Here is a 17,817-nt window from a genome sequence, read left to right on the forward strand (position 1 = left end):
CAAAGTGTTACCGTTTGAGGTAACACTTTATTTGACGGTGTGTGCATAAGACTGACATGACACCATCTTCAAAGTGAAATAACGCCTGTCATGAAGATGAAGGAGTTTTCATGAATATTACGACTGTTGTCATGAAGTGTCATTCGGTAAATAATCAAACTCATAATGCAAAGTTGGCAATTTTAATGGACTTTTAAAACAAGTTTTAATGCAACTTTGCCTTAAAAGTGTCATTATTTACCAAATGTCACTTCATGACACCAGTCGTAAACATTCATGAAGACTCCTTAATGTTCATAACAGAAGTTATGTCATGTTTATGACAGTGTCATGTCAGTCTTATGCATAACCCATCAAATACAGTGTTACCCCATCCGCTGATCTTAGGTGAAGCTGAATAATTCTGAGGATGGGCTTCTCTTTTCGTTACTCTGCAGACGGCGTGCAATTCAGCATTACCGCCAATGGCAACACAGAGCTTTAGCGTGACACTACCAATACCACTTCACATGTGGTACAGGTTTCTTCCATTTGAAAACTTCTATATAATGCCACAGTTTTTGTCAGTATGGCCAAACAATAAAACTTGTCTCTGAAAGGCATTTGGTTTGTCAATCTGGAGGCTAAAACGTTAAGCTCGTAAGAATAAAGTTCTTTTTACTCAGTTGGTTTATGTTTTTTGAGTGTGAACAGTGATCCCAATGTTCCAGAATTTCCCAGTTTATGACATACTTGTGGTTTTGGTTATTACTTTGCTGTTGCTTAGACAATTAAAGCTGATTTAATTTAATCCACAATGAACTCAAGCTTTTGGACCCATTTTTTAATTTTTTTATTTTAGAAAGTATTTAAGTTCTGCTCAGTATTACCAGTCCATCCTGAATAAATAATAGCAAAATCCCAATCAAAAGTATTGAATTGGCAAGCCGGTGATGGCTGAACATCAATTTCTGCAGGACAAAAGATTTTACTGCAGCTAAATGTAAAGTAAGTCAGAAATTAGGCTATGTAGACTCATGGGCTTTTTAGATACTTATGAATACAGAGAGAAGCATAGATGCAAACAAATTTATTTAAATTTACATTTCAAGTTTTTGCACATTAAAGACATTTTTCTCAGATTTTTTCCTTTTAAAAGGATACTTTTAATACTTGTTGTTTTAAAAGTGTCATTTTAAAACAACAAGGCAGGCATACTTTTTTTTTTATCAAGGTCATATTAATGTATTAAAGTGTTTTAGTTTTCTATGTCTGACCTGATATTGTAATCATAAATGTAAAATTTTAATTAGCAGGGAAGGGAAAAAGCATAAGTAACAGAAGAGAAGGGTTGAAAACATCAGTGTGTATATAACTAAACTATATAGCGTGCTTTATTGAGTTACTGAAGGAAGTTATTTTTTAAATATTTTAATTTATTTAACATTAGTGTAAATGTACCCAAAAAAATATTTTGTAAGTGTGACACACTCCTATAGAACATTGCATTAACATTACCTATTTAGGTCGTTGAAGACATTTAGATTTGAGAAATGAAACAAAAATAAAACTTGTCATGAAGCATACCTAAATAAATATTTATACTTGCAAGTACAAGAAAACTAGATGTACAGTCAAGATGAGTTAATTCTTAGTTTTCAATTTGCCTACTTTTGTATGTCACAGAGTGGAAGGGTACAGAGTGGTTGGAAACGCAGGAGGAATATCTATTTTTTGCACAGAAGAAAGAAAATGCAGTGTTTCTGCCAAACTTGATTCAAAAGCCTGAGAGGATATAAATATTTACAGCAGGATTGGTGTCTGTGTTGTGCTTGCACTAGAAGTGTGGAAACCAGAGAAAGCAAGATATAGAGATCATCATGCATTGTTTCTTGGCCCTTGTGGTCTTTATAACTTTATGAGTTAACTTAGATAGCTACATTGATCCAGAGAGTTTTTACAGCAAAGTCAGTTAAGTTAATTTTCCTTTGCCCTCTTCAGTCCAGCCTTGAAACATCAGAGCCACAGGAATAAATCAACATTGCAAGCTCAAGAATCTTGGTTTTGTCACATTATCTGGCAAACTCCAAATTAATTTATAGAGATTTTATCTGATTACATCAAACACAAAGCAGAACAAAGTTGCCTATCTGTAAAGTGCATATTTTCCTCTTTTTTGAGGAAGTCCCGGCCAAGAGGCAGCAACAAATACAACACAAAAGAAAATGACAAAACAGGTACACGTCATTAAATTATTCTCAAGAAATTCAGTGCAGACAAACATTTAAAGTCGTTCAACAAGGTATTCACTCAGAAGCTCAAAATAAAATATGTACCAAAGTTATCACGTTATAGACTTTGAAAGCCACAAATCATTTCCTTCATCCGTCACTGTTTTGTGTTGGCCTAGTACGTAACTCCAAATTCTTTCTCGGGTCCATGGTAATCTTGCAATTAAATAGTGATTCCCAAACTTAGGAGCTACAAATGTTTATCTGTGTCTGCCGTCCCTGGAGTTGGAACACTCTACCTTGATTCACATGTACAACATGCAGCTGTGCATCCCAGCATGCCTCATGATTCCAATCTTTTGGCACACAACACTGAAACTTTCAACTCAGACAAATTACAAGTTGACTGTGTCTGTGTTGTTGCAGAGCAGATGTTATTCAACTTGCAGCACAAAGCTGCTGAAATGCTACAGTGCAGTTGGCTTGACTGCTGTCACAAATATATCAGTGTAAACATGATAAACAAGAAAACTGCAGTGCAAAACAATATATCAGCCCACAATCACTACCAGAATATCATTGTTTGCCACTTGAAGATCACAAAGGATTGCTTATGTGCTGTATTTAGTACGGTTATTTCAGTATATTTCAAGTGGTGTGCTCTTAATCTTGGTACCTTATAAAGATATTTGACTAGACAAACTATTTCTAGACATCCCTCCAAGGTTTGGAGTGATGGGTGACAAAAAAAGAAGAGAAAAACGAGAAGAAAAAAGCTTTTCTCCACCAGCCGAGCATAACTGTTAAAACAACAGAGAGATCTAACTTTCTTCTCAATCCAATTTCCAAGTTTCCATCTATCACGCTGTACTCCTTTCACATCGCTGCTTTCCTCTCCCTTTCTCCCTTCTTACACATAAAGACACACATGTATCGGCCTTGTCTGTTTCCTGCTCGCACAGCAGAGGCACGTCTAGCACCCACTCGTCCACTCCTGCCCAGCTCTGTGACCTTCGTCCAGGGCTGGCAGGGGGCCGGGGGACTGTGGTGAGCTCAACTTTCATCGTGTTTCTCATATTGTTGCTGTTACAGTGTGGCTTACAGCAAAAATAACACTTTGCTCTTACCACAACTCCCTCGACCTGAACTTAACCCCTGAGCAGAGCACAAAAAAAGAAGAGCGGGGAAAAAAAGGAGAAAAGGCAATGAATAAGTTATAACGAATGAAAACGGTGGAAACAAAAACCATCCTTTTGGTGGTACAGCTCTCCCGCTGGGCTTAAATGCTCAGTGTGCAGTCTGTAGAGTGGTGCCTCCAGATAAAACAATGCTATGTTTGATTAATCAATTTTGAACTTATATGTAATTAGGTATGCTTAAATTGACCATAAAAAGTGAAGACTTCACATCAAATTTGCTTTCATAGCTGAATATCAAGCTCCCTTCCTACAAAAAAAATCTATTCTATTAACTTTCTCCAACCTATTGGAGCAAACAGTGCTAACCAAAAGACAAATGGCCTACATATAATCCTTGACCAAGATGTGACATGCATTAATCACTCATATTGGACAGTATAATGTCCAATATGCTGGACATTATCCTGGTGAATGATGATGTGAACAATACATCTCTCAATCTATATAAATCCCACAGATTAACAGCTCTCTCCATAAGACAATCATCCTTCAAAAGAAGGGCAGAGCATGACCTCAGGTCACTTCTGCACTGTGCAGGCACACACTGCAAAAGCAATGCAGTTGGGCATAAACAATGTTCACTATCAGCGGCCTTGTGCAGACCAGTGAATGTGCATGTGATGATGGGTTCACTGAGCTCTCTGTGAAACCAGAGAAGGGCACGGCCAGAGTTTCTAAAGTCTATAATGAACCACTGTGGTCACATCTGTGCTCTTACAGTAGCACAGTGACACAGCACACAAAACCTGGATGTAGTCTTGGTAGAAATCCATTGTGTGTCACAAGACGAGCCATGTAATGGATTTTTATGCTTACAGTGCATCTCAAGATTTTGTGTACGTCACTTGAAGGTACACCTGTTCTTCTGATGGTTTCATGTCTCTCTGAGTCAGAATAATAAAGTCAATGTGCAACTTACAAATTTCTTTGTTTTTATTAGTCATCTCATCTCTATTCCCTTTCCGCTGGGCTGAATAGTTTGGCTATAAAAATTCTCAAAGTTCCCCTTGACCTGACTTCTGGTAACCCACTGTAGCAGCTGTCATCACTTTTTTGCACTCAACAAAAACCAGTGCTGGCAAATCTCAGTCCAGTGGTCTGAGCCTTCAGAACTCAGAAGAAAAAATGCTTCTACAATTTAAATTACATAATAAACAGACAGGTATGGGACATGAAAGATGAAATGGGAGCCCAATCAGGTATTTTGTTTGCTTAGTTGGTTTAGTTAGTTGGTTTAGTGCCATCAGCACTGAATCAAGAATGATCTAGAACTAATAATATTAATAATAATAACTTTGTGCTCTGACATAAGAACAATACCTATTTTTTTCCCCTGACAAAGTGTAAATCTGGTTTCAATAGAAAATATTACAAAAAATCTGACTTTTCCACATGTTGGAATAGCCAGATTTTTTTGTAATATTTGCAGTTTTTGATGACAATCTCTTAAAAATTCTAATAAAATATATGATGAAAATTCTTTTTTTGTTGTTGCTTGGCTTCAGCTAATGCTAACAGCAGATAACAGCAACTAAATTCTTCAGCGCAGACTGAAGAAAGACGACTCAGAATTTGTTATTTTTTGTAAAGGTGGGTTATTTAAAAACAACATCATACCCTTTACACAAAATGTGTAAAGGAAAACATGTCTCCTTGTTCATTCTCGATGGCTGCTACATTTAAATAGGTACTGAGACTTTTCCAGAAATCAGGTATGCTAAATGTGTTACAACAAAGTTTCAACCTCAGCTTGCTAAATAACATATTGGAAATATTGATAGCCTTCAACAAATCAGATCAGATGCTCCTTATTGTGATCAATAAAATGTTTACAAAGCCATGTAACCAAATAACAACCTGCACCAATGAAACCAGTCTTTGACTCATACATTGTTGAAAAAACTTTGACAGCCATGGGAATTATGAATTCCAAACATATCAGAAGATACATCAGGAATCAGATCCCCTCCCTAATCCCCCCAAAAAACATTGGAAAGCAGAACATCTCTTCACACCACTACATTTGTCTTTACAAGTTTGTTTTGGAAGAGCAAAAGGATTTTAGCGATTGCTATAATTACATAACCTCGGACTACAAATCACTGTTTGTGGAAGGTGAACCCGTTCTTATGTTGCATGCACTACCTGCCTAATTTGTCTTTCTTCACAGGCACTTCTAGGTCGCACCTGTGCTTAAGACTGAGGCCAGCTGTCCTGTATACCCTGCCTCAGCAGCACCTGGCACTGATGTACTGGATAGCAGGCTGTAGCTCTGTAAGGCTTACAAAGTGTTGTTGAAACAAGTTGCTTTTTATATTCGTCTCTTATCATTTGGTAAAGACACGATGAGCCTTGCTCACATTCTTCTGAAATGCTTCTGAGACAATGCTGTTACAAAAACTGCAATATATCACCTTATACAAAGATCTAAAAATTCTGTTTCTCAAAAAATGAAATTAAACATCTCACATACAAGAGTATTAATTTTATTAATCACATAAAAGCAGAAGCCATGGATTGCTCTTACTGACATGTGCACAGAGATGAGCTACTTCTTAATAAACATCAGTTTGCAGTTATTTGCAAAAATCACCACAATACAGGTACTGCTGCAGATGTTCAAGAATTTTCCACACAGCATTTGTGCTCCATTGTGCAAAGGTCTGCCCTCAAATTTTAAAAAGTGCATTTAATCCATGAAATAATTCAGTATATTCAAAGTTCTCAGTGCACATAATTAATGATTCATCCGATTCCTTCTTTTTCCCTCCTCTCCTCTCCAACAGTTTTCACGATTCGAAGGGAAACTGGATCAGCCGCATTTTCAAAGCAATAAAAGGAACTTGCAAAATTTATTATTAAAATCTTGAAGATGCCATGCACATTGTCTGCTTATCTCTTTAGCTACTCATAATCTAAGATTGTAAAAAAAAAACATGAGAAAAAAAAATAAACATCCTACCTGATAGTCTGATTAGGGTTTTCCCTGCCTGGGCATACTGCCAGCTGTGATTGTCCAGCAGTGCCATTGTAAACTAAAACCCTCCAAAAACTGGCCCAATCAGCAACGGTCTAACCAACATCCTACAGATGTTAACAGGCAGTTTTGCACTCCTTTTCCTAGCGTACATTTCGCTTTGTGGCAGTAAGGGAAATGAACAGTGACTATGACATAGACTGGTCAACGCCCTACCACCCACTGAGCTACAGAAGGCTAAAGGGCCTGCCAGCTCCTTTTTGCCATCCCCTACTGGCTTTTCTTTGCCTTGTCCCCCTGATGTCACTAACCCCTCCCCAAAACAAGATTTAGTATCAGGCACTGCACTGAATTTAAACTGTTCTCCCCTCCAAATGTGCTTGGCTATTTACTGACAGGAGGGGGGGGGGGGGGAATCTAAGTTTGAAAAACATTTGCGGCTAGTGTATTAGTCTGTGAACAAGCTTTGACAATGACTGTAATCTCTCTTGTAATAAGAATCTTTCGCTGGACTCAGTTAAGAATTTCTTAGCATTTTCAAGTGTGCTTCATGACATTTCAAGGCCGTAGACATCCAATGAAAGTCCTAGATTTCATTGTATTTTCTGATTGTGTTTTGGAGGTGGTGTTAAATAAATTAGTTAAATATAGTATACAATTAAATATACAAGATGAACATGAACCAGAAACTAGCAAGCACATACAGGAACATATTGCTAGCTAACAATCAACTATTTCTTTCTAAAAGATGTTTCAGGCAAAAAAATTATAAAAAAAATCTCTATTGGCAAAAAAGTGACTGAAGCTACTATTTTAGGAAGGAGATGATTTGTCAAATTTATCAGATTATTCAGGTTTAAATGTAAAGACGGAGCATGTTGCAGAAGCCTGCAATCTATGGACAGTTTGCTTGATACAGGGTCATGGTTCATTCTGTTACAATGGTCATTTTGGGGGATATTTGTTTGAAAGTGAGAAAATGCACTACACCTATCTGCCTAGAGCAAACATTTAAACAACCTTTTAAGCAGTGAAAGGCCAATGTAAGTAATAACCAGACAACTTTAAAAACACAATAACACAGAAACTAAAAATATGAAAGCATCACTACATCCACATGAGCATTACCTAGTGAATGTTGTATTACCTACCAGTTTTGGTTGCAGACTGCATGGCCAGCCTCCCCTTCCTTTCCCTAAGAAATCCCATGTAGTGCAGACGGAGCAACAAGGTCAGAGCAGCCATGTTTTGTGTTATCAATAGCAATCCAAACAGCCAAAAGATGCTCCAAAACCTGCACTCCCAATAGTTCCAAAGATGCACAAAATAAACTTTACTTTTCCCCAGCTTTTAGCATTTTAGGAATTACTAAAGGCAAATCAGACGCATTGCATTTCAATGGTGGTCTTCTTGTGCTATCGCAGGGTGTCAAAGCTGACAGCCTGCAGCCTCATGTGACTGTGAGATCACACAGTTGTACGTGTATCATAAAAGGCCAGGCCATGAATGCCATGACTGATCCTGTTGGAATAAATAACTGGGAAGGATTGTCACCTCTTAGAAAGCGAGACAGGGTAAGCAGCAGCGCATGAGCGAGCGTAAAATAGGTCACACCGTTCAAGCTGTAGATATACATGACTACAATGACCTGCCAGATATAGTTTAAATACATATGAAAAGTCGAGAATTACATCATCCTCAAATTAATTGTGTTTCACGCTGCATTTAGAAACATTAGTTAGATTTTCCGATTGCTGTCCTCAATGGCGAGACAAGTTTCAATTAACAATACAAACCAATAACATCCTATTTTGTAGTCTTTCATGTATTTTAACACCAAACCAACAAAATAACTTTGCACAGTACTATAATTGGGAAGGATTTACTTTCATATGAACTGTCAGAAGTGCAAACAAACTGTATAAATGTACCAACTACTACATTTTATAAGCATAGTAGCCACATTGAATTATGAAGTCTAGACTAGTTAGGAACCACCAAGTTTTAAAGCCACATATCCAAATTCAAGAGTTTTGACCTCTCAGAACAAAAAGAATGCAACATCAGAAAAAAGTAGAACAGAGGCACGTAAAGTCTAAGATCATCCACACACAAAAACACTGAGATGAACAACGTCCTACTCTACTTCTTCACTTTATTTATACCTTTATAGCATAAAAAAGTCAAACTTCACAAGCATTACCAACAGGACAATGAACTTCTTTCCAGTCAAACAATGGCACTTGCGTTACCTCAAACACAGTGTCCATGTAATGGTTTACACTGTTTCTGCAGCAGAAAAGCTGACTGAGAGACTCTGACTGAGGCATAAAGGCCTTTTTCAGTGCTGAGCAACCATGGGCATCTGTCTCCCCATCGCAGTATGCAATATAAACTCACTGTGCAGCCAGCTGAACTACATCAACTCATCAATGAAGCAGAGCCGAGGATGCTTTGTACGGCTGTGGGAACAACCAATCAGCAACCTGCCTTAGACCAAAGCCCCTGACTGTCCTGCTGTGCAACCAAACCAAACCAATAAACCAGAAAACACTGAATGACACTTTCGAAGCAAGGGAAACAAATAGACGGGTGAATGCCTCAGTGATCCACTGTTACTAAGCTGCTCAGGAGAGAAAGAGGACAGAAAAGGAAGGGGAAAAAGAAAGAAATTGAGCATGGAAGTGACAAAGCGGTTTTGGCTGGGTGTTATTCATTAAACAGAAGTGTCACGAAATACGATTTGGATTTCCGCAGAGTATGACCGACAATTTGAGAGCAGTAAATTCAATTTTTAGGCAGAAAAAAATGCTAAACATCAGCCTTCTTCATATCAAGAAAAATACCTAAGCATGCCTGATGAAGCAAAGAAAAGTCATACCGACACTGCAGACCACAAAGCGAAGAAAGGACTCATAATGTAGTACGTAGGGAAGCCTCAGTGCATCTCAGGTAAAACACAAAACCTTTGAGCTTTAGTTATTATGTTACAGACTTACACCCAGTGGTGGGCGGTCAGGGCCCTAGAAAATTGAAAAGAAAGAGTGTAAAATGTTTTAATTATATTTAAATTTAAGTTACACTTACACAAAGAAATCCTACAAACTGTTCAGTCAAAACCAGGAAAGAAAATGTGATGATATTCATAAAAAAAACTCTATATTCCATATATGACTTTACTTGATTTATGTTCTTTATCTTCATGAAGTTAAAATGGAGACGCTGAAATGCAGTGAGTGTGTGATGGCGTGCACCAGAAGGGTCACCAAATGTGGAAAACCGGCAACCATGTTCAGGAGCTCAGCAATGAGAGTTTGGTCCCAGAAGATGATACTGTGGTGCAAAACACGTTGTAGCTCTCACTTTGTTGTTTAATGGAGCTTGTTTGTGTGACTTTCTCTGTGACAGCTTCCAGGGACATTTTCAGATAAATGTACACATCACACAAAACGTTCACCGCTACCCAGGTTCTGTTTCTTTATTTTTAATTATTATTATTATTTTATCCCTTCATACTTTGCCTTTCATTCAAAACACTCTTCTCTGGTCATTTCCTGATTACAGTCTCCTTGTTTCTGTCCTCAACTTCCCTCCATGGAACTCCATTGTGTTGTCAATAGTTTTGCACTAGACTTGTCTACAACAAAGACCAATGTCCTGCTGAGTAAACACACAGCAGACAGCAAGCTACACGTCCAACGCTTGTCTCCATGACAGGAGGTAAGCACTTCACTGTTGTCACAGCTCTAAAAACAACTGGTTTATAAAAACAGCCCGCTATGAGACTATCTGATGGAACATCTGACTGGTCTGCACGAGTAACCACATGCACGCGCACACAAATACTCCCCGAGAGGGGCTGGTGGTCATTCAGAGAAGAATTGTTTTCCTCCGCTCAAAATTATAATCCACAGAGCCAGAAGAACATCATACAAGAGCACATGAACTGCACTGGCAGACGAGTGCTTACAATTGTGCAGTTCATTTACACCAGCATTCCTACACAGAGGAAAATATTTCACACTAATTCAGGCATTTGAGGAGCTCCAAATCTAATTCAATCCAGCTATTTTCATATTTTGCTCTGGCTCCCGGCAGTCTCAGTCTCAAACCTTCCCAAAAGGAGAAAGATTTGAGGCAAAACGATAAAGGAAAACAATCACAGCTGCAACTTTGGGGCTTTGAAACAACACAGAGCTGCCAGTGGAACCAGGACTCCACCCTGACTGCACACACACAGGATACAGTGTGCATCCATGTTGTATTTCCTGTTTTTGTCTGCATCACATTCTCACAGAAGAAAACAACTACACATGGCACAAACGGGCATGATTTCAAGTTAATAACAGTTGACACTATTATTCAGGAAAGAGAAAAAAAAAAATCCACAAATAACATATTTTCTAACATCTGAGGAAAACTATGGGACTATTGTCTTACTTTTTCTTCTAATTTTTCATTAGTCAGTAAATGGTTCTTGAAGTATAATAACCTCATGTTAAAATACCACAATATCATAGTTCCTGCACAACAAACATAAACAAAAATCATATTCTAGATACAGACAAGTAGAAAGCCAGAGTCATTAGAGCTCTTTCACTAGCATCTTACTAACAGGACTAAACCAAACCAAATTAAAAAGATTACAAAATGTATTAGCAATTTCCAAACCACAACTTTCAGAACTGTGGTACATCTTTACACCAGTGACCTAAGTGTCTTTCAAAATCAGATCTTTTTATATCCATTTACTCCTAAATATATAAAAAAAGAAAAAAACTCCAAAGACAAGAGATTAAGGAATATTGAGGGGGGAATATTTGTTTCTTTGTTTAAAGAGTCAGAAACTTTGAAGTACTGTAAAAGTTATCATGACATAATCCTCTATTTACTTGAATAGTAAGCTATGTCATACAAATTTATTAAAGAAAACATCCCCAACATTCCTGACCTTCATATTTCCATCACTGAGCTCCTGGAAAATCTATACTGACAAAACAATTAAAAAAGAAATGCTTACAGGTCACTACACTCGATTTCAGAGTTAAATTCCTCTCTGTTGAGGCTCATGTTGTATAGTAGAAGCTAAATAAAATCTCTTTATCCACAAAACGTGTAACGAAGCGTAGTGATGACTAATATTAATAGCTTTTAGATTGCTATTTTACACATTTAAGAACTTGAATGATGGATTACGCAAACTTTAAATATTAGGCATTTGCCTGTAACCAGATGTGCTGCAGCATCTGGTTCCTGTTCAGCTAGATAGCTCTGAAGCTCTTCTTCAGCTTTATACAATATAGTTCATCGGCAGGGGTCTAGACTCCAGCTTCATCTTCAAATCTTTAGATCTTTGTTCTTTAATCTCTTGCCTGGTATAATATTTCAGTTCAGGAATACATGACAAAACATGCCAATTATTTTGTCTTTTATGTGTGAAACAAATTATGCAATTCCGACCACTACACAGATCTTCTGTCTTACATCTTTGACGGTTACACCCCCTTTCCATGTAAACACGGATCGTAGCAGCAAAAGAGGTGAGACCGCATGAGTCACATGCGCCTAATAGTTAGCCTGCAGACCTCTGAAATCTAACTTTAGAGCTGTGTTTTTGCCGCCAAGCATATTAACAAAAACAAAGCAGCCTAAAAATTGCATTTAGTTTTGCTGTGGGACTCTGAAAACATGTCATACTTACAGGGGGGAGCAGACAGACATGTCCTCAGCCTGTTTACTCCCTTAAACCACCTAAAGAGCTAGAGAGAAAAATAGCCACACAACAACAAAGGATGCCATCCATAAACGAGCTTCAATGAAAAAGTACTCGTCTAAGAAAACTCCTCTTTTATGGCTTTTACCTCTCCAATTTCTTTATGATCAGTTCCACTCTGAATTATCTGTTTGATTCAAAGAGAATTTGTCAATCATCCTTACGTAACGTGTTCCGGCGCAAGACATCCATCAAATCATTAAGTAACAAAGGCAGAAACTACCAGCATCAGATCCACTTGATGTGCATGCATTTCTAAAATGACTTGTGGATTCCACCAAAACACATTGCTGGCATAGATCAAGACAGCTGGAGTTCTACGCCCATCGTCACATAAAATAAAATTTTAATCACTAATCCATTTGCACAGGTGCAGTGAAAACAGCATATTCCAGTGTCACTAATTTGGATAAATAAAAATAATTCCTCAGCAGCACAGTAATCAAGACCTGCAAATGCATCCGCTGGCTAGCGTAGATCTGGCATTACAGTGACATCCCCCCCTGCTCCTGGAGCAGCCAAGCATCCTTTATATTCCTCAAGTCAAGGAGCAGCTAGGAAGCACACGAACACAACACATCCCCCTTCGCACTGTCCCTGACTCTCCGCCTCTCTCCTGTCAGCCCCGCTCAGAGGAGCGATTGGCCGATCCGCATGGGAGAGGCTGATGGCAATTGGACGCAGGAGAGAGCGGAACCTCGTTTTTCTATGTCAGTGCTCCCAAGAAAAAGAGCATGATCTGAGAGGCAGACGACAAAGATGATGATGATGATGATGATCATGTGGGAAAAAGAGATGGCGCTAGGGTTTGAGGGGGAGGGCATAGCAATAAATTACGCTGTCGTGCTAACCTTTATTTATCAAAAGGCTGTCTACACAGCATCAATAACAGATGATGACCGTTGCATTGATGCCAGATCTTGCAGGAAAAGAGCACATTCCGAAAGAAGGAGAGAATGTAATGTTGACAGAGGAAAAAACTCTACATGACTTTGGGGGTAAATTCAGTGTTCGGCAGATGGAGCTCATTAGCAGATGGTGGCGTATTTATACATCTAATGTGCTTGTTTGTATGTGGATGTCCTGGGGAACGGATCTGAATTCTCATCGGAGGGGGAAAAAAACACTACTGGTGAATTTGATCAATGACTTTTTGGTGGGGGTGCAGGCATGTGATTATACACACATTTTGTCTCATCTCCTCCTCTCTCTATCCCTTTACAGATTGAAAAACATTTTAGGTGTGCAGGAAAGTATCATAACTTGTGCTCTGTCTTCTCACAATAGCTAAATACATTCAGCATTATAGAGTTTTCTTATTATTTTCTCTTCCAGTAAATAAAACAATATTAACATTTTGCATCATAATTATTATTGTGCACATTCAGCATGGATATTGATATCCTTACAGTTTTATTCAAAGGTGTGAAAAATATGGTAGTAATATGGCAATAATTATTGCATTTTAGAAAATAGCTTTACTCAATTTTCCTACAGTTGTCATAACTGTTACGTTTTATTTGTTTATCTAGAATAAGTTTTAGTAATAGCCAGATACTGACTCTAGCACACACAGAATATCTGCTGTTTTGTTTCCTATTTGTTTTTAGAATGAGAACATATTTAAATTTTTTCTCTAGACATGTTTTAATTGAGTGATGTAACTGATGAAAAATTCTAAATACACAATATACCCAACATTTATACAACAACCTGTTCAACCACAGATTGTACAAGATGTTTAAGTTATCTTTAATGTATACTACTTAACTTCAGAGTGCTGTATAATTTCTAATCAAAACCAATTAGTTTTAATTATTAAAATTTCTGGATGTTTGTGGCTCCATTTACTATTTTAGAAGAATGCACGGACCTGTGTAATTAAGGAGAAATAATTGGTGTCGTATACCTAACATTGGTTATTTTCTTTGAAAACGCCACCCTAAAAGGTAAAAAGAGTGCTCACATCCAGCTGAAATTTAGCTTTAGCCACTTGTCACTAACAGCGTCAAAAATCCAGATTCATTTTATTTCTAAATTCTACATCCAGAAACAACAAGTTTACAAAAGTGTTGTACTAATGAAAATAAATAAAAATAAAAAGCAATGCCATACGGAAAATAAACATTCAAGACACGTTTAAAAGATTTGAAAAAAGTGGAGGTTGTCCAAATATAAGTACATCTAACACATTGGGTAAAGTAATCCAAATACAAATCCATTGATAAGTTCATTTTAAATAAGTAATTATAGCTGTCAGGATTATTTGTAACTATTAAAACTGTGAATTACTTTATGCTTAGCACTCATGCTTAGTGGTGCACTCACATCTACTGAGTGATCCAAAGAAAGCTGCTTGTGCAAACACACAGCAAAAAAGCACACAAAGTCAGGATGCTCTGTAGTGTAAACAACATGCATAGGAGCTCACACAGGTGCTTAGAGGCAAATGTGTGTAAACAGCCCTCTGTGGACAATACTAGGATGGACACTGCTTGTATATCCTGCACACTTCCTTGTGAATTAGATGACAGCAACACTATTTTTATTTTTTTCTACAAGCAAGTTCAAATAAAGTTCAACCAAACAATTTGTATTTGTCTTAATAAAGTAGATGATTTGACCATTACATTAAAATACAACATCTTCAGTTTGGGTGTTAGGACTTTAAATATAACTTATAAGGAATTTTATTGGGTTCATATTGTTTGTTCTGTCAGTTCTTTCTGGGTGTTTTTTTAACAAAGGTGGATATTTCACTAGCAAAACACTCATGTACTGACTACCTCTGATTTGTGACAGACAGTGCATCAAGTGGTATTTTATTATCTTTTTTAGTTTATTTCATAGGGACAAGTATACAATTCACATGTTATATCCTATAGAACTTATAGCCATGACTACTTTGCAATGTCAGTCCTGGGAAAGACCTTTACATAAACAATTGTTAAAACCCACAATTAAACACATTTAAACAACAAGACCCAAACATACTACATGGTAACTTAGCTGTGATCACAAATTTCACTTTTTCTAGAACACTTTTAAGTTCAGAATGTACAAGACAGATTTTGAAGAAAACTGGAAACTCCTATTAGCCAGAAACAGCCTGAAATGTCTGTATTACATTAGTTTTACGTGCTTGCCATTTATTGGGATAAGAAGAAACAGAACACATCAAAACAAAAGAGACATGAACTTGAAAAGTGAACTAACTTAATTCACACTAAGCAACTTCCGCAAACACACACACTGTCAAGACTCATCTTCACCATCCAGGCCTCTGCAGGGGGACAATTTTAAAAAACAGAAATCCAATAAACTCAGAGGAAACCACTTCCGCCACTGCTTAGAGGCGCGCGTGTGTGTGAGGGAGAGAAAGCGTGAAAGAGAAAGACAGACTGAGGGAGCATGCCTGGCTGCTTGTCTACCCCCGGTGCACATGGTTAGCATTCAAAGCCCAGTTCAATAGGAACCACACAGTGAGCTCAGTGTGGGCAGGGATGAGAGACTGAGCTCACTGCTGAATTAAACTGAACAGAAACATATGGCGGAGACGAGAGAAAAGCAGCGCAGAGGAGACCACTTAATCTCCCCCCTCTGTGCTGAAAAAGTTATCTTCACTTTCAGCCAGCGAGGCAAATTCCCATCTAATTCACCATACCAAGCATGCTTATATCCCTTTAGTACAGCAAGAGATCAGACTGATCCTGGCTGAACAGCCAGTTGGCTTCTGTGGCAGATTATCTTGGATTGAGATCCAGAGCAAAACTGGGGGACAGTCCAACTGTTTACTCTGAGCACGCTTAGTCTAGATGCCCATATGCAAGCTAAGAGTGCGTGCTAGGGACTCTTTGCGATTTTGTGGACAAGTGTCCTCAACAAATAAACATGTATGCATGCATGTTTTTAGAATAATCTCCTGTCATATACAAAAAATACAAATGGTGGAAAGTGACTGACATCCTGAAAAGGTATTTGTATTTTACATTTTGTCAAACCATAAACATTTGTGCCTTTTCCTGGTATTTAATGCAATGCACCAACACAAAGCAGTGGGTAATTGAAATGGAAGCAAAAAGCTCAGCCCCTCTGAGTCAACAGTTTTTACTACTACCCTCATGCTGTGATTACAATTGCAAATCTTTCGGGCTATGTTTCTTATTAGTTTTGCAAATCTACAGAAGGAAAAAAAAAATGCCCCAAATATTCTTTGCAGTGTAGTTAAACAGCTGTAAACATCAATTTGTAAGTCTTGCAGCACATATTCTCAATTTGCTCCAGGTCCAGGCTTTAACTGGGATATGATTAAGGGGTGTGTGTCCTACTGGAAGGTAAAAATCTCCCCTTGTTTCAAGTCTTCTACAGCCTGGACCAGGTTTTCTTCTCTGATTGTCCTTTGTTTAGCTCCATCCATCTTTTATAAACTTTAACCATTATATCGCTCCCTGCTACAAAAAAAAAGCATCCTCACATTATCTGTCCTTACTGAGTTACATGGTGTGTTGTCTCTGACCTGCCTTCGATCTTTTTCACGTTGTTTCCTCACTTATGTTCACCAACAAAACCCCTTCATAGAGTATTTATATGGATGTTACATTCCACACATTGGCTCCAGAGTTTTAAAAGTGAGATTCAGTGAAGTTAATTATTATTAATAAGAAACATTTAAATGGAAATCGGAGTCAAAGAATACACTTTTTTTTTTTTTTACTGTTTTTGTAAAAAAAAAAAAACAACAAAAAAAAAAAACTCCCATCAGCCTTCTCTCAGGCTGATAGAATAGCAAATAAATAGTGAAATGGTAATAGCTAGTCAGATGAACTCACTCTTGTTTTAGCTTATTTTAGCAATTCAAAACACTTCAAACTGAAAATATTAAAATGTTTTCAGTTTGAAGTGTGGGTTAAAACACTCCATGATAACAGATAACGTCAAACAAAAGGAAAGATTATATATTTATACTGGTGGACTAAATATTGACTTTTTCCAGGTGGCTGGACAGAACCAGCAGAGTTCACCAGTGTAACTTTAGTGGGGTAACATAGTACGTTGCAATAATATGACATCTGTCTAGTGGAGGTAAGGAATCTTTTACTGGAAATAACTTTACTGAACCTGTAAACAACCTGAGCTTTTCCTTAAGATTAATTTGTGATATTATAAAAAGTAGTGAGTGTGAACAGAGTTTTACTTTACAACAAGAATGAAGTGCTGCCCCTTTGTAGTCCCACATCTGTTGGACTACAAAGCCAGTCAGATGGCTAAAAAATGGCTCCTACATTATTCCATTGCTAACTCGGAAGACTAATTTTACTGACATGAAAAAAATTCAAGCTCAAGGTTATACACCAAAACTATAAAATACCAAAAAAATAAATAAATAAATCTATGTAGACCACTGTAAAATAACCAAAAGATAAATGTGTTGGGATGCTTTAGAAACTATGTGAATGACTGTCGCACCACTAGGAGTTGGACCTACCTGAGGTTTGACCAGGGCCATCCAGTTTGGATTCAGATTTTGGAAGAGAGCAGTCTAAAAAAAAAACACACACACACACACAGAGAGACGCATGATGAGTTCAAAGAGGTACAAACAGATTGAAGAATGCTGCAACCAACTGGAGATGCAGCAAAGCCTGTTGAAGTGGTGGA

General features: G+C 37.7%; 1 protein-coding gene across 8 annotated transcripts in view; it reads right to left on the reverse strand.

Annotated features, from left to right (window-relative positions):
* triob (trio Rho guanine nucleotide exchange factor b) overlaps positions 1 to 17,817 on the reverse strand; it is a 94,989-nt gene that overhangs the window by 64,589 nt on the left and 12,583 nt on the right. For 6 of the 8 annotated variants that reach the window (XM_044117944.1, XM_044117949.1, XM_044117948.1 and 3 more), the window contains exon 2: positions 17,645 to 17,698. The exons of 1 other annotated variant lie outside the window; for it this stretch is intronic. In XM_044117944.1, the coding sequence (XP_043973879.1) occupies positions 17,645 to 17,698 (54 nt within the window). Of the gene's footprint in view, positions 1 to 7,537; positions 7,818 to 17,644; positions 17,699 to 17,817 lie in introns of those variants that run through there. One more of the 8 variants, XM_044117946.1, reaches the window with a different exon arrangement.

Source organism: Gambusia affinis, linkage group LG05 (assembly GCF_019740435.1).
Source record: "Gambusia affinis linkage group LG05, SWU_Gaff_1.0, whole genome shotgun sequence".
In the NCBI taxonomy this organism is placed as follows: Eukaryota; Metazoa; Chordata; class Actinopteri; order Cyprinodontiformes; family Poeciliidae; genus Gambusia; species Gambusia affinis.